Source organism: Macrobrachium nipponense, chromosome 30 (assembly GCF_015104395.2).
Source record: "Macrobrachium nipponense isolate FS-2020 chromosome 30, ASM1510439v2, whole genome shotgun sequence".
Taxonomy (NCBI): Eukaryota; Metazoa; Arthropoda; class Malacostraca; order Decapoda; family Palaemonidae; genus Macrobrachium; species Macrobrachium nipponense.
The window spans coordinates 21,606,700-21,631,358 of NC_087218.1; the positions used below are offsets into that span (position 1 = coordinate 21,606,700).

Sequence of the window (24,659 nt, forward strand, 5' to 3'; positions counted from 1 at the left end):
AATTTCTCTCTCTCTCTCTCTCTCTCTCTCTCTCTCTCTCTCTCTCTCGCTCTCTCTCTCTCTCTTCTCTCTCTTCTCTCTCTCCAAGGTTGCTTTCTACGGTGATCAAATCGTAATCCATATATCATTGAGGATGCCGCTATATACCAGTCCACCTTGGGTAACTATTAATTTCCTCATCTTCCATCATTTCATTAGCAGCCAGTTTAGTGAGGAAATGACTCACGTGAAACTTACGATGTTCTACTTAACCAGATGCCTGGAAGGCCCCTCTCAAACATGGGGGAGGCCATAGAAGGTCACCCCAGTAATGGAGGAGATGTCGGCAACTTATCGCCTACATATCACAAACGGGTTGACAACTTGTCAGCGACCGGAAGTGGAACATGAATCACTGGTCAATACTGGATGATAGTACGAAGCACTGGTTAGGACTACTAATAAGTCTTTTAACTTGTATTCAGCCTGTTTTTGATATGTGTGCGATATGTTTCCAACATGTATTTAAGACATTTTTTTACTGTATTGTAGACGCTCTTTAATTAAAAAAACTTCCACAGCTCAAATGGCCAAGCATAAAGGTTCTACATGTTGACATGGGCCATTATTGAGATGTTTGTGAAAACGAAATGTTCATATAACCAAAAAACAAATTTAATATGATATAATTCTGTGACCTGGGCGGTTTCATATTGCCTTGAATATCAGTAATACAATCCAAGTGGTCTTTGTATGTAACATAAGTAAAAAAACAGGAATCTAATTGATTGATTGGTTGAGATTTGTAGAAATGTCATCGCTTCATAATAATTACCTTTAACTGTAAAATACAGTTAAAGGTAATTAGAAATAGATGATAATCGAATAGAAATAGATGATAATCGAAAAGGCGCTCTTCCACCTTATGGATTAAGAGTAATACTCTGCCTTTCCAATTCCAGTGAACTTGAATTTCAATTGTTCTTTTTAACAAATTCATGATGCGGCAATGGTCCAGTAAATATAAAGGTAAAACACTGGGATGTGAAATAAAAAAAGAAAAGGTCTGCAATATCAGTTTTGAACCCGGCAGAATGACATGGAGTCACGATGCTTCATTTCTGTCGAAAAAAAAAATTGGTAAACTAGAAAAGCACACAAATATAGGGGCCAGAGAAATAAAACGGAAGAATTTAGTACATTGTAATTTATATCCATACATCATATCTATATAACATCTATTGCATGTACATACGTACAGTAAGCAAAAGGCATTAGGACATTTGAAGACTACAAACATAATCAGAAACGACACTTACCCTAATGACGTCAGTGAATTTCTTGAGTATGTGCATTTATGGTGACTATGTGGGATGGAGGGAATCAGGGCAAGTAAAAAGGGTAAGAAATAAAAAATATATATTCTTTATTAAGATCTCATTAAGGCGAAAGGAGTGTCTCTTCCTCTTACTCTCTACCAAATGCCTCGGGATGGAAAAAATGAGACCAAAGTGTCCTTCAAGACCCCCCCCCTCTCTCTCTCTCTCTCTCTCTCTCTCTCTCTCTCTCTCTCTCTCTCTCCTCTCTCTCAAGATTTCCGGTTGATGTTCAAGTTTACTTAGGAGAGACTGGTTTTTGTTTTCATTAATTGGCTCCCACGCGGGGATTTAAGTTAAGGGAGGACGAGGCGACAGTTCTAGTGATGTGGAAGTATTTGAAAGCTTCACATACGCGCGCGCGCGCGCACACGCACACACCACACACACACACACACAATATATATATATATATATATATTATATATATATATATATATATATATATACACACACACACAAATACATTGATGAAATTATATTTTCCTTTATTAACGCTCAGCTACAAAGTAATTATTAACGAGAACAATTTTATAAATTATTCTTTGCATTCTTTGAGAAAAGGAAGGAAGGCAATTTTCATAGTCAAAAGTGTAAAATAAATATACTGTCTGTTGCCAGGAGGAGATGAGCTATTACATGAACTATAACACAAGTTTTGTGTTAAGTTTCGATCTGGCGTTGTATACAAATTCAACTTGCACTGTGAAACAAAAATCTCGGAATTGTTTCTAAAATATATTCTCATGCTCCGACAAAATTGGAAAGTCCCACTTGCATGTCTTTATATATTTATTAATTCTCTATATATGTATTTATACATACATTATACAGTATATGTATATTATCCTATAGATTCATATGCATGCACACACACACAATATATATATTATCTATATATAGTTATATAAATATAAATATAGTGTATATATTATGTATGTACGTGTGTGCATAGGGGAGCGTTTTCCACATACACTTTTAAGTGCATTGAGCAATTTCAAGCAAACTTGGTATACATATGACTTATCGTCTGGGGAAAAACAGTGTAGTTGGTAAGACATCACTGGCATGAAAGAGGAGGGTATGGGAAGAGGGGAGGGTGACATGTAAAGATAACTCGGAAGACAGATAGTGTCTAAACCATAGTTTTCGAGGTCGCTGAGAAGCACAGTGACACTTCCGATGCCTTTCAAGTCCAAGTTCATCCCAATAGGAATGGTGGGTGAGAAGGGGCAAATATAAAATGTCAGAAATGCTTAAGCAACTATCTTAACAGAAATGAGAGAGAGAGCGAGAGAGAGAGAAGAGAGAGAGAGAGAGAGAGAGAGAGAGAGAGAGATTATCGCTTGTCAATCAGAGATTTCCAGGACCGTGTCAGGTTGTTCAGCTAATATATATATATATATATATATATATATATATATATATATATATATATATATATATATATAATAACTGGTCCACCTGGCGCTGCCCAGGTCTCTCTCTCTCTCTCTCTCGCTCCTCTCTCTCTCTCTCTCATACACACACATATGTTTATATAATATATAAATTTTATCTGACGACCCGGCATTGGAATCGTAAGTGTAGCCTAACCTTACGATACCGATGCCGGGTTGTCGAACAAACTTTTTATAAATCACACTAGGTCCAATTAGTTTATAAGCCATACACCTTCATAGTGGATGGAACGATGGAAAAAGCAGACAATTGTTATGGTCAGATTCATGTGTTAAGTGCTTCATTTATGAACCCAAAAAGCAGAAAAATCTACGGATCATCGAAGGCCTTTCGTACCTAAAAAGAAGCTCGTGGTAATTTAAAATCTGTTATTTCTGGGGAAAGACAAATGCTTCTATAGTTTTATTTTCAGTGGTATATGCATCTTAAGTATAATATTGTTTGGAATACTTCATTATCTAAAAAAAAAAAAAAAACTTTAGGCATCGCATTTCTCGAACTTGCACAGGAAGTTCATGAGCAGTTCGTCAAAGGCCCCCTAACCTCAAGCACAGTGCATCATTTAATACTATCGTGCAAGCATTCACGCCTTTATTTTTCAATTACTCTCGTCTCCAAGTCTTTTTAACCAAAGTATCGTCCTCTATTTTCTCCACGTTTCACTCCATCTTACACCACATAAACCATGCTGACTGTTCATCTTAACAGCTTCAATTTTTTTAGGTGTGGATTTTGAATGAACGCTAGTGAAAAAAAATGTCACTAGCATTCATTCAGTATCCACACTTCACTTCCATAAAGGAGAATTGACTCGACAATTCCTTGAAACATATCAGCATTCATTGTTTCATCTTCTTGGTTTCCTTGTAGTATCGTAACTTTTTCCTTACTCACCATATTTGCTTTATTTTCTCATATTGCAAACGCATCGAAATTCATACACTAGTCTCAGCCGTCCCTCTTCATAATTCCCAGACTGACTGTGTCATAAGCAAACATCAGCCAACACCCATTATTTATAACCCTTTTTCACCTATATCTTCTACTTTTCTCTGACTTCCCTTTTAAAAATATGATTCAGTTTTAAATGATCTCAAAAAACTTGGATTATATATCATACATCATCAGGTCCCTCCATATTGCTGTTTTATTGATTTTTACATATGCTTTTTCCAGGTCCATATTTGCTAGTACGTACAGCTTTTACCCTCTACTTTCAAACTTCTCTCACAACTTTCATAAAAAAACACTTGATCCAGATAACCCATCCCCATTCTAAACACATACAGTTCTTCACTTGTCAGTTCTTGTGTTCCTTATCTTATGTTCTTAGTTAAAATCCTACATTACACCTTATTTTAATAGGTATAATGTAATGCTTTCATAGTCCCTATGAGTTTGTATGAACTTTTCTCCTTAAACAAAAAAGCATTTCCAGCATCCTGAAAAGGAATAATGATATTAAGTTCAGCTTAATGAGTGGAAGCATTTTACCTCGAGATTCTAACCACAACATCCCGCAGGGAGAGCATACAAAAGAGACGACGCGATCCTTACCGTGGTTTTCTCAAGGCAACGGAGTAAGTGATGATGCTGCAGCTCGAAGATGTCTTCCTCTTTGGTAAACTCATCCATCTCCAGGCCGCTCTCCTGGGCGGCCAGTCGGGCTTCGGCCGCTTTCTTCTTGCTGACGAAGGCGGCTCCCGACGACGCCTTAGCTATTCGGATGCGAGCTAGGCGCGCTTTCTGTATTGAGAAGGACGAGAGGAACAGGGGGTTAGTTGCGTTCGAATCCTTTGGTTCACTGCGTCTTTTAATGTGTATAATAAACGTCAAAGAAATAATGCATTACCTTGCATGGCAGTCCTATACCAGCGTGGCCGAGGTCCTGTCACTATAGGGCTTAATATTTTTTGTTCATTTATAAAGCTATGATTCCGCTCAAGAAATGAACAAAATTTGCAGGCCAAAGAGTATATGTGCTTTAAAGCATTTTACGATCTCGGCAGCTGCATTTATGCCGTGAGCTGCTTTTGAGGTTCAAGACAGACCAAAAACACCAGTCCACATGTACAGGACGCATGAACATAGTCTGGTAGCCTTCTTTTTTTTTTTTAGACTTAGAGTAACCAACATTCCCATTCAAATAAAAATGACAGAAAAGCAAGCAGGCCTAAGATATCGGTAGCGGCCTTGTGAGCTTAATGGAGATGCAGCGTGTAATTTAAAAAAAAAAATATTGTGTGTGGAGGCTTCCATAGCGAAACCGAAAAACAAAAGTGTGCCCATTTTATAATCATAAGACTTTTTTTTATTTTTTTTTTCCTTGCCCTACTTCTGCTCCCTCAATCCCCTTCTACAGACGTTGTAAGTTCAAACTCGCCTGTTGTTCCTCGCGTTTCTGGAGTGCTCGCTGGGGAAGAGAGTGAGGTTATATGTCAGTGGTGAGGTTAGGAGGCCGAAAGCGACTCAGGGCCTTTGGGGTTTATAGTTGGAGACAGATATTTAAACTGTAACGCTAAAGGGAAGGGAAGGATGGATGCAGGTTTCTAAGTGAGTCACAAAGAAGAAGAAGAAGTGGAAGAAGAAAGTAAAAGTGGTGAAGAAAGAAACATATTTAAAGTTCTGTAATACAAGTCACTTCTAAATGTTCTTCACAGTACTGTAAAAAATGTACTTTGATTAAAAAATTGTGCAGTGTTGTACCGATTCTTGGAAATTGTACTCAAAAACATATAGAGGACAATGCATACAAATATCTAAGAAAAATGTTATCTTGAAAAAATGTAAAAAATATATATTCAGTGGCTGTGAGAAAAATCAGTGATGGTATTGTTTTGTACATCTAGAAAAAATAGAGAAAGATCTTTGGTGTAATGGAAAATGTGTTTTGACTAGAGACACTTTCTCCCTAATTGAGTGCTTGGCAGTTCTTACCCTATTAACTCTAAGGCTAAACATCTTCCTGTACCTGACCTTTGGCTTCTAATAATGGGCAGTACTATTACAGCAATTCTTCCACTATCGTTCTCAGAACATTGCAGTCTATGTTTTCCCTCGTTCCTACCATCGATAAAAGCAATGTTTCTTTGTACTGTGTCTGTTTCGTAGGCTGCATCTCTGACCGTACCCAACTTAAAAACTACTTCCTAAGGCTGTGGGATTATTTACTAGTCTCATCAAGGTGCTGTCTCGTCAGAAACGAAAGCTATCCAGGGGGACGTTTCTCTGAGCCGTGCAGGCTCCATGTGGTCCAAAGGCTCCATCTGGTCGAAATCGGGAACGTTCCAGGGCTATTGCTAATCCTATGTACCCTACATGTAGTACTGGTCATTTTGAAGCCTGTATAGTCTTGGTTCTCTTCCCCGTGCCAAATGTCATAAAGTATGAAATATGAACTTGATACATCCTTTAAGACAGTGGTTCTTAACCTGGGGGGCGTCTGCAATTTCCAGGGGAGGCGCGAGCCCTAGGGAAAAATGAAAAAAAAATTCTCTAATTATATTCGGTATTCTCTTAACTAGAGTGAGGAACTACTATTCAGAAGCTTATGAACAAATGTAAAAGTATCGCCTTGTGACGTCACTTTCCAAGAGTCTACTACTCTAGTTAGGCTCGTTGGGCTTATAGTGTTTTATAATAATTGACCTCCCTTCCTATCCTCGAAAACCCTTCTCTTTCTCATTTTTTTAAATTTCCCTTTAAATATGGGAGGGAATTTTACTCATAGATGGAAGGGGAGGGCGTGAAAGAAAGGATCGATTCTAAGAGGGTGCGGGGTAACAAAAAGGTTAAGAACCACTGCTTTAAGACATGGGAGACATCTGCTTTTTAAGACATGGGAGACATCTGCTTTTTAAGACATGAGAGACATCTGCTTTAAAATGCTGGACGAAAGTGTCCACTCACTCCTGAAGGCAGTTGTGGTGTCTAAAACAACCTTCATTGAAAATTCTTGGTAAAATGAGTCGCAGACCTTTCCGTCACAGGCTCACTTCCGATTATATTATTTACTATGCCTAACGTAAGAGGATTTTTATGTACCTTTCCTAAACAACATTATAAAGAAAGGAACCCAAGATGCAGCCATTACACAGGGATAAAATCGTAGGATTCTTATCGGTTCCATACGTCAACCTGTGTGGGGTTTCATGGCTATTGTAGTTAATGTGGCTTAATCATTTTAATTATTGTTAGGGATCATTTAATTGAACGAATTACACCCAGTCTGTGTAAACTACCAGCAACGACCCATTTACAGTGTACGAGTACATTCCTTATTTAAACCAACTACCTGTCTTTTTATAATTATAAGATTTAATTCATAAAATTTGTTAATTACTTGACCATTTATACTAACTAATACTGATCGTTCATATAAAGAAAACCCAGATTCTGAGACTGCAAGGTGTGGCACCGTTTATTAACCGCTATATCATCAATAACGGAATCTATCGTGTGGTAAATACTGAGCTGCATGTAGAATTTAAAAGTAAACAACGATGAATAGAATGTAATTGATCTAGAGACCAATTCAGAAAACGGGCGTAACGACTCCACATCATAAAGCAATTTAATAGGACTTAATCATCCTGGTTACGTCAAGATCGTCCGATCCGGATACCCAAGAAGCTTCAAACAAGACCATAAAGCGGTGAATCTATTGGAATAAAAGCGTGAATTTTGGAGGCTGGCCGCTGAACACTGATCTACTAATAGCAAACGCTGAAAAAAATAGAATGAAACTACGTATTTACACTAAAAACCGTAGCGTCGCAGTTACCAAGCGCACATCACCAGCTAACGACTCGGGTGGCAAACAGCTTATATACTATATGCTCTCCTAACGCTACGGTGCAGTTCAGCTTGCACGAATATGTTCACTGGTTTCTGTCTACCAGCTCTCCGCTTCGGAACTCGCTAGGTTGCACAAGAGCCTGCTTGCATTGTATATATATACTATCTACTGTGTCGTGACTTTGCAGTCCAATCAGACAGAAACCGTTTTTGAAGCCGTTCAAGTGATTTATTTTTAAGACTCAATGAGGTCTTTTCCTTAACCTATGAACTTTTCTCATGGATTCTAAGATTCTAAACAAATTGATTTGGAAAAGCATAAAAACACTACAGTTTTTCTTTATTGAAGCTTATTGCGTATCAAGAATGACGAATATATTTTTTTAAGATCCAAGATCATAGTTTATTTACTAGTGTGATGTGCAGTGTTTCCCCCCGGACGCCACCCCGCCCTTCCCCCACCCCAAGTAGATATCGTTGGAAATATATTTAGAGCACTCATTGGGTTAATTAGTTTTCTTTTTTTTAGATGAATACTTAGGGCAGCGAAACTACAATAGTAATATTAGTACCTGTAATTAAAACTGGTTAAGTAACAGATATAAATAATAAAGACATATTTACAAACATCATCATTGTGAGCATTGCAAATTGCACAGAAAAATTTGTTTTAAGTCTTCATGTCACTTCATGGTTCAACAACTTATTTCAGTTAACGCATGCACCTTTTTGACACATATCCCCAAGTGGTAATTGAACATCACAAGCACATTCGCTGTTTAGTAGTGTGGTTGGTTGTGCCCGGGATCTCCCTACCGGGGTAGGGAGGAGGAGGAGGAGGAGGAGGCCTGGCAGGAGATTAATTAAACTTTGTGTTCCATAGCTATTGTCAGGGTCTGAGCCTAAAGAAAGTGGGAGGAAAGCTGCTGTGGGAGTGAAAGGTCTGAAAGGGACCAATGTTATCAAAAAGTTTTTTTGGGGGAAATAAGACTTTGCGAGAAGGAGCAAAAATCTAGGAGGACTTAACAAGAATCTGCTATTTACTTCACTCAGATATTTCAAGAAACTATTAATTCCCCCTACAAAAGGGGATATAGATGGAACAATAACAGTGTAACATCCTTATTCCCTTATTTTTTTAATTACAGAAAAATATCGGTCAATAAAAAATCCGATTTTAACTTCTCATTCTGCTATGAAAACACTTCACATGACATAATTCAGTCAGTTTAATAAGGTGCTGCAAACGCGAAGCTTTTAAAATATACAAAATTGCCTTGAACAATTTAAATTATGATACTTCCTACGTTATTTCGTTTAAACTTACCGGGTGAAAATCCTGAAAGCCAACTGACTAAAGTTACCCACAGCGCAAAGCTTTTGAAATGTTCAAAATAGTTATCTTGAACATCGTACTTAATTCAGGATAGTCCTCATATTTTGTTCAAACGTTTCGATCGTAAAAATCTGTGAATGAAGTTAATTCAACCTTCTGACAGAGCAAGGCCTTAAAATGTTCAAGATAGTCTTGAATATATTACATATGTCTGATGTTCCTGTCGTTATGTTGCTCAAGGTTTTCGACTGAAAAAATATATGCTATAGCTTACTGGTTATGGACATTTCCTAGGCACATCATAAAGTATCTGAAGGTAATTAATTGTTAAGAGCTTAGTTTTGCTCAGAAGTGGGCGGTAAGCAAAAGGGGACTTATCTATTCATTGGTTATATTTTAATTTTCATTATGGATTGAGAAGAGATACGGCTACAAATTAGTAGTAAAAGAGAAAAGGTCTTATATCATGGAGTGGGTTGGTGATAGTGGCGAGAAAGTATCTAGAATGCTGAAAGAGTGGAATGGAAGAGAACTTTAGCACTATCGATGAAAAATAACTGCAAAGATAAAAATTCAAAGCCTGGTTGGTTTGAAACTAACATGAATTATTTTGTTTTATTTTTTAGTTATTTGTGTTTTTTTTTTACATATACTTGCAGTCGGGAAAGAAGTTAAAATATAAGTATTATAATGGCAACTGGCTCCTCAAATCAGGACTGAAAACTAATATTGCTGCCACCAGAGAATAATTTGACGAAATTTCCTGACAGTTGCCCGAGTTAATTTTTTCTTTTCTGTAACATTCCATAGAGGATTTTTTGTTTTCAGAAATAAGGAATAGTTATGGAACACGAAGTCTCATTATTATCACCAGAACGCCATTTTAGTCCCAAAATGTCATGAACTTAAATCATACAAATGCACAGATTTAGGGATAACCAGGTATTATATTATTTTACACAAACACTTAAAAAATATTTTCAACCTGAAAATAAGGAAAGTTATTAATCACATAAATAAGTAACAAAAGATGAAATATTGTAACGGGACATTTTCTCTCAAGAAAATTCCTTCAAAAGTAAAATATCAGATTTTCACATCGTACATGGCAGTAAAATTCCAAGTGAATGAAAAACTAGATGATTGCCGGTGGATTTTCTCTTCTAGGACTTCTAGTCGGCACCATTGGTAGCAAGAAAACTCAAAACAAAAAGAAGAGCAGCTTTTGTTGAAGCCTGTAGTACACGGTATATCGTGTCTTCTCTGTTGGTATCGAGGATTTGCGAGTCATGAGATTGTTATGATGAATAAATAAAAGCTGGGGCTTCTCTGTAAGAGAAATGAAATTAAAGGGAATAAATATCTGGATGTGGGAGAAGTAATGGAAAACAAAACGAATGAAATATCTTGTTGAGGGAGAGTGAATGAAAGTAGTCTTGGAGTGAATTGAATAGGTACATGATTCTTGCAGCTATTGGGTCAAGAAGGAGACCTTTAGGGGATGAACATGTTGCTTTCATGTAACGGTTTCATATTCGTGTTGCTATACGCTTTCTTTGAAGTATTTCATGAAGAGATTCTGTGTATATCGTTTCGGAAGAACTCGGCCTCAAAAGTATATTTAGTCTCATTGAATGGAGAGAGACTCGAGTATTGGCCTGGAGAAGATTCTTACCACAGAGGAGAAACACTACCACAGCTTATCTACTTGTGAATGTTTTTCAGCAACTCGATTCCTCGGGCTTAGGAGAATGACTGGAATAAAAAACGACAAAAATCTTTCATAAGGACAGTTTGCATTGAAACGTTTATATTTGTTGGTTTTCTAATAAAATAACCGACATTTTCATAAGTATAATCTTCATCTCATTCGATATTGACTACTGTACTCATGTTATGTTTTTTTTGCTTTTCACGTAATTCATTTGTATAACTTTTTAAACCTGAAAGTATTCGTCAGGTGCCTTCAAGAGTGTTTCCCTGAAGTGCTTTCGGCTTTACATTAGAGACTAGTGGTCCTGCATTATTCTAGTAATTATACAAGACTACTTTCATTGTCGCAGGTAATTAAGACGAGCTATGCAGCCAAAGGGTAATCTTTTGTTATTCTGTCGATTCGTGTGACCGGCCATATTCTGTCCCGTAACTTCCAAAGTAGGTGGAATGTTTACTGGAGTTTCTGAATAATTCATTGTTTGATGTCAAAGACGCACAAACAAAAACACACTTCGTCGTTTTGTCTCGGCTTCAGAAAAGTAGGTTAAGAGCACAAGCCTCGTGTTAAGTGGGTCCTTTAATGAAAAGAGGAAGTCTTTTCGTTTTTCTAATGAGGCTTTGTTTTGCATTCACTCGGTAAGTTTATTTCATTCAAGTGTAATGCTAAATGATTTTGACTCATTTTTCAGCACCGAACTTTTTTTTTCTATGAATACAGAACGAAAAGATAGTTAAAAGGAACTGTTTACACGCTAAAGGCGATATTTGTTTGTAAACAAGGAAAAAATAAGCTCTAGGGAATTGTTTTCTTATTAAGGACAGAGAACAACACTGCGTTCGGTTCCTGGCGAGGGCTTGATCTTCATCAAAGTAGTAAGGGCGTATAACCCCTTTAAATTAAAGCACTCCCTTCCCTCCTTCGGGTGAGGGGAAGCGGTGTTGTCCTTAAAGGGGAAATCAGTGTTTAGTTTGTCGTGGCCAACGGTTGGTCGGTCTGTCTTTTTTTATAATATTTTTTTTTAAACATCCGTCGAATCGGAGAATCCAAGATGTATCATTCCTGCTAATAACACTATGCAACGGTGCGTGGGGGATTACATGTGCATTTGTCTGAATGTTCTTCTGTAACTTCATGTAAACAAAACTGCTTTTTCATTGGTGGGCAATATTTCATTATGAGTGTCTGCTACCTTGCCTGCAATTCATTTACTGTTTTTTTTATACAAACAAGTGAGATCTTGATATTGTAGAGTTGTGTTTTTTCACTTTTTTTTAAAGTGAGATCTTGATATCACAGGATAGTATGTTTTTTTTTTCACTTTATTTTTTTCCTACAAGCAAAGCCAGATCTTGATATTGTGAGTTTGGGATTTCATTTGTCACTTCTTTTTCTACAAACATAAGTGATATGGTAAGTTTGTATTTTTTTCCTTTGCTTTTTTCCACTAACATGGAGATCTTGAGATTGTATGGGTCAATGTTTTCACTTCATTTTTTTATACAAACATAAATGAGATCTTGACATCATAAGAGTGTATTTTTTCACTTATTTTTTCTACAAACATGAGTGAGATCTTGATATAGTAGGGTTGTATTTTTTCCTTTATTTTTTCTACAAAAGTCAGTGAGATCTTGTCAATTCAGTTTGTATTTATTTTAACTTTTCATACAAAGAGAAATGTCCTGTTCTAAGCTTCCAGCGTTGAAAGTTGTTGCTACGAGTGCAGGGTTAAGTGCGCAGTTACTAATCCATAATCTAAAATCCCTTGAGCGAGTGAGGGTGCGAGAATGTGCAGTGCTTGTGGGCGTATCTGTATCTTGCATGCTTGCGCCTAAATTTAAGCTTGCATTGTAAAGTGAAGGAGCATGTGCTTTTTTTTTCCTACTACTCTCTTTCTAACTAAAATTTGTAAGTGAACTTGGTGAGTTCTGTCTTCTATCAACGTCTGGTTGCCTTTGTCATTTTTATTGATTTTTTTTTTTTTTTGTACACGCCATTTATTTTTCCTTGCTTATTATCATATTCTTATACCTGGCGAGTATCTGCTTTATTTGAATGTAATCAATCTGGTACAAAGCAAACTGATCTTATTGTGTACTTGAACGTAACGAAATCGATTAAGATTATCGGCTTGATCATATTAAGTTTAATATGTTGCCCGTTCATATCTGTTTTTGATTATCGATTCTATAAATATGAACTGGGAATACAAAACAAAACTACTTTTGTTTACAAATGTTAAAGAATCTTTACCATAGAACATTTGAGATCAGTACATTTAGGTTTGAATGAGAAGGCAGTAAAATAAAGGTGACGTGGCCGGTGGGAGGTGGGGCGGTTCTGGGTCACACTGAGGCTTGAGAGCCAGCAGAGTAGGTTAGGGCGTATACATTTTCTTTTTCTAATTCTTTAAAAGGAGATATTTCACTTTTCTATTTTCCGTATTGCTTCTTCGCCTCAACGCGGATATTCCAACGATATTCCATGGGAATAGAGACGAATTAATTGATAATAATAAATAATAATATGAAAATGATTGTCATGAAACCTTACCTGTCAAACAGGCTGTAATGACGTCATCTGGCGTCGTATCCTTTTAGGGGGAATCTGCAGGATTCTTACAAGAAATCCAGCTTAATTTTTTCTCATTATTTAACATTCTTTAAATCGCCAGCTTTATTGAACAATCATTCTCAATCTTCGAACATTCATTGTGCATGAATATTGAGGACGTTGAGAGTTTTTATATATGTTTAGATATTCCTTAAGTTGATATATAGAGTCTTTCATCTTTGTTCATCTCTATGCATCCATGGTGCATATACTTTAAACATTTCCATCCCTATTTCTTGTACGTCTTTGAATAATCCTTTTTGTGAGTCTCTATCACAAGATATATATATATATATATATATATATATATATATATATATAATATATATATATATATATATATATATATATATATCATATATATATATTATTTTTGAGCTACGAAGTAGAAGGAAGAAACATCAGCCAGGTTGATTAATAATTTACAGTAGTTTCAATAACTTCATAATCTCTTTGTTTCGTAATATTTTTAGATATGATTTCCACTGAAAGACTGGCAATTAGAAAGGACTTGGAAAGCAATCTCCTCTTAGGTGCCTTAGTAGATTTTCACCAGGCATATTGGTTAGTTCATTTCGAATGGGTCTTAAAGTTACGCCAAATCTGCGTCAGTGTGTTCCTTGATCTTTGTGCTAGTAGGCTTATGTAGACACTGTTAACATTTTTGTGACTTAAGATATTTTTTTTTAGATATACGATTGTGACGGCCATAGCTCGTAAGCCACCAGTCTGTCAACTGGACCTTTTTATTTAGTGGTAGTTACACACTCAAAAAGGCACGCGTGTTTACTAAAATACTGACTTTACGTCAAGTAAGAAAGTGTTTTGATTATTTTTTGCCCTTTCGTCTTCCGTCGGCCAAAATTTTGCTCATCAGACTTTGTCAGCATTTTTTTTCAGTTCCTCTTGTTAACGAAATACCCAGCATTCTCCTGTCTGCTTAAGATATTTTTTCTCACATCTGTGTACATAGATGAACATATGCCCAAATATCAAGCTTTCTCCTTTGATAGCTTTTGAATTATTTTCTTAATAACTGTGGGTGCGAAATTTTGTCATTTCAGGCAGTCCTCTCCAAGTTCTCTTGGGTCTACGTATTTGTGTGAGTCAACAAAGTTGTTAGCAATACAACCTAGAATATTTCTGCAAAATGAGAAATTAACAATAATAAACTAGCTCCTGTAATGGGAAAGAAATGGATTAACATGTGATTTAAATGTACACTCAAATGATCAAACTGATTACAATTAATCATCCCCTGTTAGATCATGACACAGTGCAAAATTGAAAGAAACAGGATACATACCACGAGGAAGTTTATTAGACATAGCAGAGAGAAATATGAGAATTCGAAGCGATACAGAAACCAAAACCAGAACTCAACCATCAGTCGCTTCCTAAACTGTTGTTGATGGCGTTTCCTGTCGAAAATAGTTCACAGAAAAATTCAACGTTATTAACCGGGGTTAAGGACTCCAAAGGAACTATCATCAGAACGTGGATCAAGAACTCCGGCGGTGCTACCTGGATCTAAAACTTTCCCAAATTCAAGGGATTTTAAGAAACAGACTTGGTTTCAGCTGGGGAAGGCGAACTGCATTTAACTTCGGTTGAAGTTTTCTCATACTCAACCGTATCTCTCGGACTATATTCTTAGCCGAGATCAAACATTTACCGACGAGGAAGCGCCATGAATCTCTTGAGTTGAAGCATCAATATGTTCCCATTCTTCTTCTTCCTTCGGAAAGCTGGCACTGGCTTAGTCAGACCAAAATGGGCGAATGCTTCGGCTGTGCATTACCTCGTATGACTTTTGGGTCCTCTCGGTAAAGAGTGGAACCGTGTCTCAAGAATACCGGGAGAAAAAGGGCACTTTTCCCATAACAAAGAGAAGGCCTTATCTAAGAGATACTCTCACAAAGATTTTTCTTTGTGGAATTTAGTCAATGGAATCCTCTCAGAATCAAGATCAAACAAGGAAAAGCGTCAAGGAGAAAAAATACTAGAGTATCGAAACGATAAATAATATAGTTATGAAATCTGAGGCTGAATACGAGCCAATCAAAAATAAATAGGAAATAAATTCAAATGTCTCTGTCAGACAAAATGAAAATATCCTACTTCCTTTTCTTGCGGAATGCAAGTCGAGGTATCGTCTTTGGTGATCAGGCAAACAAAACCTATTCAGCAAATGAATTACTTGGAAAATAAGTCTTTAGATCCAGAGGATCAAGATAACTTGGAACATTTCCTTGGAGAGCCATTTTAATTGAGTATTCACCCTCCACTACTACCCCAATATAAAAAAAGAAATAAGGGAAATATCTCTAGAAGTAACTAGAACAACGTGACCTATTTGGTCCAGGGCTTGCCTAGACCTGGTATATATTCCATTAAATCCTAAAAGATCGGGCCAGCCCTTTGAGAGCTGATACTCAGCTCAGTAGTCTCGTTAAACTATTTTGACAATAAGAAGAAGAAGAAGGTCAAGATCAACAGGAGTGAAAGTAACAGAGTTCCGCTGTAGATGGCGTCATACCTTCTGTGCTTTTCTCTTGTCTGCCCGTTGGTTCTGGTGGTAAATTCTTGAGAAGTTCGAGACGATGACAGGTACAGGTAGCGCGATCACCAACACACCGGACAGTGAACAGACACCGCCCACGATTTTCCCGGTGGGCGTGTGGGGAACCATGTCACCATACCTGCGGGAGGGAGAAGAGGAAGACGACATTAATAAGATGGCTAAAGACTGCGAGGTGACGGTTATTAATAATCTATACAATAATAATTTTAGACAAAGTGATATACTGCAAGCGAAGTGAACCATTCATGTAAATAATTGGTTGATGTTCTGTTACTCTGACGAAACTTCAATACCGCCGCTGAGAAAGATACTGCCGATTGCAAGATTAAAACAAATTATGAAATTTATACCAATAATGAAGTGCAACGCTCTCTCATCTCTCTCTCTCTCTCTCTCTCTCTCTCTCTCTCTCTCTCTTTTTCTCTGTCTCTCTCACACAATGCGCAAATATGTGTGTGTGTGTGTGTAAAAAAAATTCTCCTGTTAAAACAGGATAAGTCTCAAGTATAAAAGGGCGCATTAAGATACTCTGGTTTAAAGCTAAGGACTATATTTCATAGGACCAACTTCCACCCTTATCAAGTAGTGATAATGTTGGAAGTTGGTCCACCTCAATATAGTCCTTAGCTTTAAACCAGAGTGTTTCAATGGGTCTTTTATACTTGAAGGATATATATATATATATATATATATATATATATATATATATATATATATATATATATATATATAATGTCAATTAAGTCTGGATTAAAATCGGCTAAAGCATCGAACCTTGCCCAACTTTCCTAGGCTTAGTGAGAGTGAATATTCCTAAGGATACTGGGGAAGGATAAAATTTTATTCTAGATTCCTCAAAATGGGATGGCGCTGCTGGCGGGAATCCGGAAAGTAGCTGAAGCAACACTTCCTCCTGTTAAGTGTAATTCACCGTTGTTGTGAACAGCGATCTTGAAGTCATCTCGATGACTTACCGCTGTTATTTGTTTATGCTACGATAACTATATTTTAATTTGTGAACTTTTTATGAAATGAAACTTAAGTCTCGCTTTCACTTCTTTAAAAACACTTTTAAAATGTCTAATTTGTGCAAGTTTCCATAAAGTCACGAAATATAAATCTCGCTTTCCAATCTCTAAAAGCAATTATCAAACGAGTTTCTCTTTCGAACACTTCTACGTCAACAAAACTGTCGGAATAGCCTACTTCCTCGAACACACAATTAGTTCTTTCGCCTTTTCCCAAAACAACGGCAAAAAACTTTGAGTTTAGCGTCTAGCGACACTCAGCAACTGCATGTGTGTGTCTCTCTCTCCTCAGAGATCAATGATGGAACAAGGACCAGCCGCCTTTACCAACAGCTCTACTTTTACATCTGATCTTGACCCACTTTAACTCCGCCGAAACATTGCCTGTCTCCCGGGGGAGATGCTTGAAGGTGTCCCGCCGTTCCCTCGGCAGCAACACCGCACACCAGTGTTGCCAACCGTGGGGTAATTACCCCATGCATAGGGTAATTCAGCCTCAAATCTGGGTCTGCACGGTAACGGGGTATGTCACGAAATCTGAGCAAAATGTAGTAGCGTAATTTCAACATGCTTGTCTTGCATTTGATTAAAAAGTAACCAATTAGCAACAAATTTATTAATATTTATATCTTAAGGCCGGGTTTAGGGAACAATGACAGTGAAAGTAGGGTAATTTCAGTGCCTAGGTAGGGTAAGGAGCTCTTAGATGGTTGGCAACATTACCGCACACGTGCGGCAGGAGACAGACGCCTCCTCCGAGGGGTTGTATGGGCAACCGATTGGTTGATTGATTAGATCCGATTTGGACCCAATATATCCGTCGTTCTTGAAATGCTTATGCTCTTGGCGTGCGGTACGATCTCCGTCCAGCATTTTTCTTGGCATTACAGAGTATGTTGAGAGTAAGAAAAAAGAATTGTTCGAAGTTCAGTAATTTATTTATAATAATTAAGAGCAAATGTATAAAATAACTACCAGCTACTATACTATACTATACATTGCCATGACATCTATAGCCTACTCCATCTCGCCAATATGAAGTTGAGAATTTGACTGTCAGTTGAAATTCCCCGTCCACTCCTCCGAGGCATTTGAACTCGAATCCTCCATGTTTCTTTCGCTTTAAAAATGTACTGGCAAAAATACGATAGTGTGTGCTCAGAGTGACGATTACTTGTGATTCAAAAGGCCAAAATTTAATTACTGCTTTGCACTAAGTACTCAAGCTTCGGTAGGTATGTACCATATGGAATATAAATTACCAGAAAAAAATGACAAAAACTATACTAATGGAAAATTATATATATAAAAAAAAAAGATATAAGGCCTGTTAAAATATATTATTTCGGGAGGATCGAATTTCCTGTAAGTATTAATGCCCGATAACCGTCAAACCAAAACGGGACCCAGAAACTGAGTGACTAAAAAATTATCGAAACGTAAACCATTTTAAAGATTTATTATCAATGACTCTTCACAATTCCAGAATTGGCGAACCGATCGGCAAATCAGAACCATAGTCACTGGGTTAGAAAAAATATCGCGATATATAATCTATAATCATAAAATCCGAGTGAATGTTGTTTGACCTCTCCCAGGGGACAGTAGTGGAGGTATGACACAGCCACCCACCACATGCAAACTGGTTTGTCCGGAGTAGGTAGGTGATCTGAAGAGTAGGGGAGACATGACGGGCAGCGCTGGGTTACAGCGCAGCGTAGCACGCATCATCAAGTTCGTACGTATGTATTGTCCATCAGCAATCGTTAAGGTTACTAAGTCCAAAGTAATTACTACAGAGCTTAATTTCCTTTTGACCCACATAATGACTTGAGTTGAATATCACTCAGATATCCATATTCGTGTATAAACTACTCGTTCGTTGATAGAGGAGAAACTAACTCGGGATCAAAGCCAGATTCACTCCCAGGCCCCCATCCCCGCAAAAAAAAAAAAAAAAAAAAAAAGGCAATTTACAGGGGAAAGCAGCAAATGGCTGAGAAGACTGAAATCATCTCCTAAAGCAGTCACATCATATTAGGTCCTATAGATGTGGATCCTAAAATATCTGCTAGTCATGTGTCATTCCGCCCCCGGACGGTTAGAGAGAGAGAGAGGAGAGAGAGGGAGAGAGAGAGAGAGAGAGAGTTGAAAATAGAATGATGAAATTCATTGCGCTGTTTGGTGTTTTACAAGTTGAAATTTGTTCCAGTGGCTGGTCATGAAAAATCCAGGGCATTATTATTATTATTATTATTATTATTATTATTATTATTATTATTATTATTATTGCTATAGCTAGACATTGTTGGGAAAATGACCATAGATGGATTTCAAAAACAGTAGGCTTATATACAAAAGCAACAAAATTAGTCACAGGAGGGTAGTAGAAGGTGGTGCGCTTATCAGAGAGATCAAAGTAATTGAAGGAAACAAAGGTTTTACCTCAGAAGATCCCATAAGCCGAGCTTTGATATTAAAAGAAGCTAAGATTGACCCTGCTGACCTGGAGATTAGGTTTCCTGCCCAACAGACTTACGGTGACCACACCCTTACCACAAGGGTGAATCCCATTGACCATCAGCTCAGGATATCAGAGCGACAAGAGGGGATTGGCAACTCTCAAGAAAACCAGAACAGCCATCGCATAAATGACAGCACAACGAGAAGAAGTTCCAGAAGACTGCTGCTGGGCCTTGACCCAGGCTAACATCCCAACATCTCTTGAGAATGGGCCACAGAAGGGCCTGAAAGTACTCGAGTGTGGAGTAAAAACTAAATGTAAATACTTAGAAGTAAACAAGTTACAAATTGAATTTGTGGGTTTCTTTTTCAATTATTATTATTATTATTATTATTATTATTATTATTATTATTATTATTATTATTATTATTGGAAAACAATAAAATAAACATAGAAGACTCAAATTAATCCATTATTTTTCTTATGTGATGATCGTGAGTTTTAGGACTGTCTTGTGCATTTTCTGTCAATCATTGACTTTTTTCTCTTTCTCAAATGAGTTCAGTAAAATCCACATCGTTGGGGATGAATTTCCTCATTCCTACGTCATCGCTGATGTGAATAATTTTACAGGGTTTCTAGATCACAAAAAATGGTAAATGTATATATAGAAAATGGGACAAATTAAAACGCTCACACTAATGACCAAAAAAAAGCTAAGAAAAATAAAAGGTGCCGTATTCAAGAAAGATGACAAAAGGAGATGAAAAAAAAGAAAAAGAATTTTTTTACGTGTCGCCCGAAGACAAAACCTCATGCCTTTAAAAATTTTAACAAAAACAACTCGTAAAACATTAAACCTTTACTTCTCCAGTGGATTGTGCGGCGTAAGACTTTTTCAGGGTAGGCTGAGCACAATCTCGAAGATGACTTCATTGTTAATAGGAGAAAGACAGACAGACAGACAGTGTTCTTCGTCTTCTTCGAGGGATGACAGTTGGTATTCTTGCATTCTTCGTCACATCAACATGATTATTACTTAAATTTTATCCTAAAACGTTCTTAGCTGCCCTTCATTGATGCAAAACGATCGGTGTCATAAATGATTTTGAAACTCTTCTGTCCCTGCTTTTGTTAAGTTATAACTACCCTCCAATTTAAACAAAATAGTTTATTTTGTTTAAATTGTACTTCTGGATAGTATATTAGTTCTCTTTAAATTTAAAGAGAACTAATATACTATCCAGAAGTACACATTTGGGAGCGCCATGCTCCTCCTTCGTTTCTTCAACTACACATAGACTGTTCATCGTCATAGCAAGATTGCCAACCCTCTGATTATTCAAAATCTTAACAGGATAGTTACTTAAATCCATCGCCATCGTGAAACTTTTCTACGTAGTTCTCTTTCATTGGTGTAAATCGATAGGTATCGTTAATGATTTTGAACCCTCCTGTCCCCGCTATTGTTAATTAATGTATTGCCACCCTTCGATTGTTCAGCGTCGTAGCAAGTGTCTGTCACGATTCTTCATTATCGTAAAAGGCCTTCGTCCGCCGGAGGCGAACGCTACTTTAAAAGCAGCCTTGGGGCGCAACATGAGTGCAACTTTAACTTCATGACGCTGCAGACGGGGGTTTTCGCTCCTCGATTCATTGCTGCTATAAATAACAGCTAATAATCAATCACCAAATAACCAAAGAATAATTAGCGAGGTGGAGAACTATGTCATTGCAGATTTCCCTACCACCCCCCCCCCCCTCTCCTTCTCCCTCTGAGTGTGGGTGGGTTAGTGGGTGGGAAAGGAGACGATTGGGAGTTTTACGTATAAGGTATGGCCGCCTTCGTTTCATAAAGGGTCCTTGGTGGCAGTCGATTGATTTGCTTTGCGTCTAAAATATTGTAGTAGGTTAGGAGATAAGTCCCTGTGAACATTGTTCCCAGCATAAGGTCTTATTTTATCTCCAGTTCTTTGTTTCCAGCATAAGATCTTATTTTATTTTCAGTTCTTTGCTTCCATCGTAAGATCTTATTTTCCATCAGTTCTTTGCTTCCATCGTAAGATCTTATTTCAGTTCTTTGTTTCCAGTATAAGATCTTATTTTCCATCAGTTCTTTGCTTCCATCGTAAGATCTTATTTCAATTCTTTGTTTCCAGTATAAGATCTTATTTTCCATCAGTTCTTTGCTTCCATCATGAGATCTTATTTTATTTTCAGTTCTTTGCTTCCATCATAAGATCTTATTTCAGTTCTTTGTTTCCAGTATAAGATCTTATTTTCCATCAGTTCTTTGCTTCCATCATAAGATCTTATTTATCTTCAGTTCTTTGTTTCCAGCATAAGATCTTATTGTATTTCAGTTCTTTGTTTCCAGCATAAGATCTTATTGTATTTCAGTTCTTTGTTTCCAGCATAAGATCTTATTATATTCCAGTTCTTTGTTTCCAGCATAAGATCTTATTATATTTCAGGTCTTTGTTTCCAGCATAAGATCTTATTAATTTTCAGATATTTGTTATATTTCAGTTCTTTCTTCCAGCATAAGATCTAAAATTGTTTATCGTTCTTCTTTGCATTAATCTGAATTCCTTTTGTTTCAATGTCTATCTCAGATCATTGTAAGGATGCTAAATGAAGACTGATTTGTAAACAAGAAAATGCAATTTTATGAGAAATCATGTCCCATTATTGTAGACTTCTCCTGAGTAAAATGAGCAATTGCAAAGCATGCTTGAGTTGCATGATAAGTAGTGTTACTTTTCCCTAGTTTCATTTGGAAAGTGCCTGGCTTCGTTACTGAAAGAAGAGGTAATACTATTTTAAAATAAGAAATATTAACTAAAATCAGTAGTTTTAAGATTTTCTCGCTCGTATTAAATAGAGAAATATGAAAAGCCACCTTCAGCGTTTGAGTTGAAAAATATAGTCCTGAATTAATTGAATTAATATCGTAAGTTCCTTTTGAAATGTTTTGGAGTTCGAGAAAAGCCTGAGATGGTTGAGAACGGCTTTAAGGGTCCAATCAAATTCATGCAAATTTTCCTGAAAATAAAGCTGTAATATATATATATATATATTATATATATAATATATATATATATATATATATATATATATGCAGAAGCCAGGTACTATGTCGTACCTCTAAGTAAATGGGGATACAATCCACAATGAAGTAAAATCCTCTTGTAGTTTAAATATAGATTCTTGCACAGGATTATATATTTTAAACTACAAGAGGATTTTACTTCATTGTGGATTGTATCCCCATATATATATATATATATATATATATATATATATATATATATATATATATATATTATATATATATATATATATATATTACAGAATGCAATTCTTAATTGCATTTCTGTCTTTCTCATCTCGAGAAGCATAACACACATTATCGTGTCGTGTGTTACACTCAAATGTTTATCAGGTGATGAAATTTAATTTATAATTTTATTCAGTTAACATAGCATTCGCTGTTAACCATGTTTCCTTCTTGAGCCGGGGCTGCTCTACACAATAATCACCGTTGTTGATTCCAGGGAATTGTAATCAAACGTATATGTTCGTACATATATCAGCTGTAATCTTTGTGTGTTTTATTGAAAATTACCTACTGTAGTGATGTCGTTTTTTGGGGTAGGATTTCATGCATTTGTATTTGCCACATTCCCTTTGGTGGTATTGATTTTTGCTTTCTTTTCATAATTTCGGCATTATTTTGCAGCTTCTTCTTGACCCACTTCCGTTCATACGCTCAAAATTGCCTGTACCTCATTCTCAATGCAACGTCAACTGTGCCTCTCTTACGTGGTAAAAGTTTGGGGAGTTCTTTTTTAAAGATTTATGCTTGCATACATAAAAGCGTGTACTGAGAGAGAGAGGGAGAGAGAGAGAGAGAGAGAGAAAGAGAGAGAGAGAGAGAGAGAGGAAATAACCAACAGAGACTAAACTTTACAGTGCTAGACAGGAACTTGTTAATTGACAAAGAAATAAGAAAAAAAATAATGGGACGGAGGTCTCCAGGAAGGAAAGCAGGCATGAACTCCAAAACATAAAGCTTTTAGGAAAGAATAAAGGTCAGAGGAATGACTCAACACACCGTCTTCTTCGAACAAGTGTGACACGAAAATGCCTGACGTGAACTGGGTCGCCAAAGACGTGGGCTGGGTCGCTGAAGAGGTTTACGAGCCTTCGTCCATTTCTCGAAAGCGACTGTGCATCTTATCATAACGTTGATGGCGATATGAATTATAATCGTAGCGATAATTTAACCTGAATTATGTCGAGCCAAAAATAATATTTTATTTTTTTACACGAATATATTCACGATTGTAAGGAATGGGTAGATGCATAAAGCTGGTATTTTGTAAGAAAGTAGGCTATCGTTTCTCGTAGACGATTGTTGCTTATATGTTTTATGCTTTATGGTTTCCATTCACTCCTGGAACGAGGAGCTCTCTTTCTTCCTTTTGTGTTTCCATACTTAATAACTCCATCGCTATTGAAGTCAAATTGGTCATCACCTTCAAGAGAAAGTTCAATAGTATTCTTTCCCGTTTCTGTGGACGTTCTGTTTGGCGCTGTCCTTTGTCGTCTCAATAAAAACAAAATTGGAGCTTTCTTTTCTTTAGCTGCTTTACTTTAAGCATCCATTTTATGGAAAACTACAGAAATTCGTTTAAGGCCGACGATGTTTCGGAAACGATCAAGTCGTTATATACTGGTCGGTGAAAGACTCGCAAAAACATCCTCTCTCTTGACATTCATTTCTTCCCTTGTGTTTACAACGGTATGCTTTAAACTGGTTAATTGATTGCTTGGCGAGGGGGAGACTGGTGCCACATTACCAAAGGTCACAGGCACCATAATAAACAAGAGAATCGAATAGAACTGAAGATTATATAACTGTGCGAACTTTTTTTTTTTTTGCGGTATAGTTTACCACTCCTAGAACCCCGATACAACTGAAAAAGAATTACAGATTCGTTTCTGAAACTTTGAGCCGGTCAGTGGTCCATAAAGCAACGTTTGGGCTTTCGGGATTAGAGTTTCGAACTGCAAACTGCATTTAGAAATCCAGAGGAATAAAGACTGATTGTTGTTTGCAGTTTGAGAGAAGGTAAAAAGGCGAGAGAGAGAGACAGAGACAGAGAGAAGAAAGAGAGAGAGAGAGAGAGAGAGAGAGAGAGAGAGAGAGGAGAGAGAGAGGAAGTAAAAAGACGAGAGAGAGAGAAAAAGAGACGAGAGAGAGAGAGAGAGAGAGAGAGAGAGAGAGAGAGAGAGAGA

At 36.9% G+C, this 24,659-nt stretch overlaps 1 protein-coding gene across 2 annotated transcripts in view; it reads right to left on the bottom strand.

The window, feature by feature from the left end:
• The window catches only part of LOC135202364 (potassium voltage-gated channel protein Shal-like), a 399,331-nt gene that overhangs the window by 62,610 nt on the left and 312,062 nt on the right, over positions 1 to 24,659 (bottom strand). For both annotated transcript variants that reach the window (XM_064231727.1, XM_064231726.1), the window contains exons 2-3: positions 15,819 to 15,981; positions 4,374 to 4,562 (exon numbers count right to left, since the gene is read on the bottom strand). In XM_064231727.1, the coding sequence (XP_064087797.1) occupies positions 4,374 to 4,562; positions 15,819 to 15,981 (352 nt within the window). The remainder of the gene's footprint in view (positions 1 to 4,373; positions 4,563 to 15,818; positions 15,982 to 24,659) is intronic.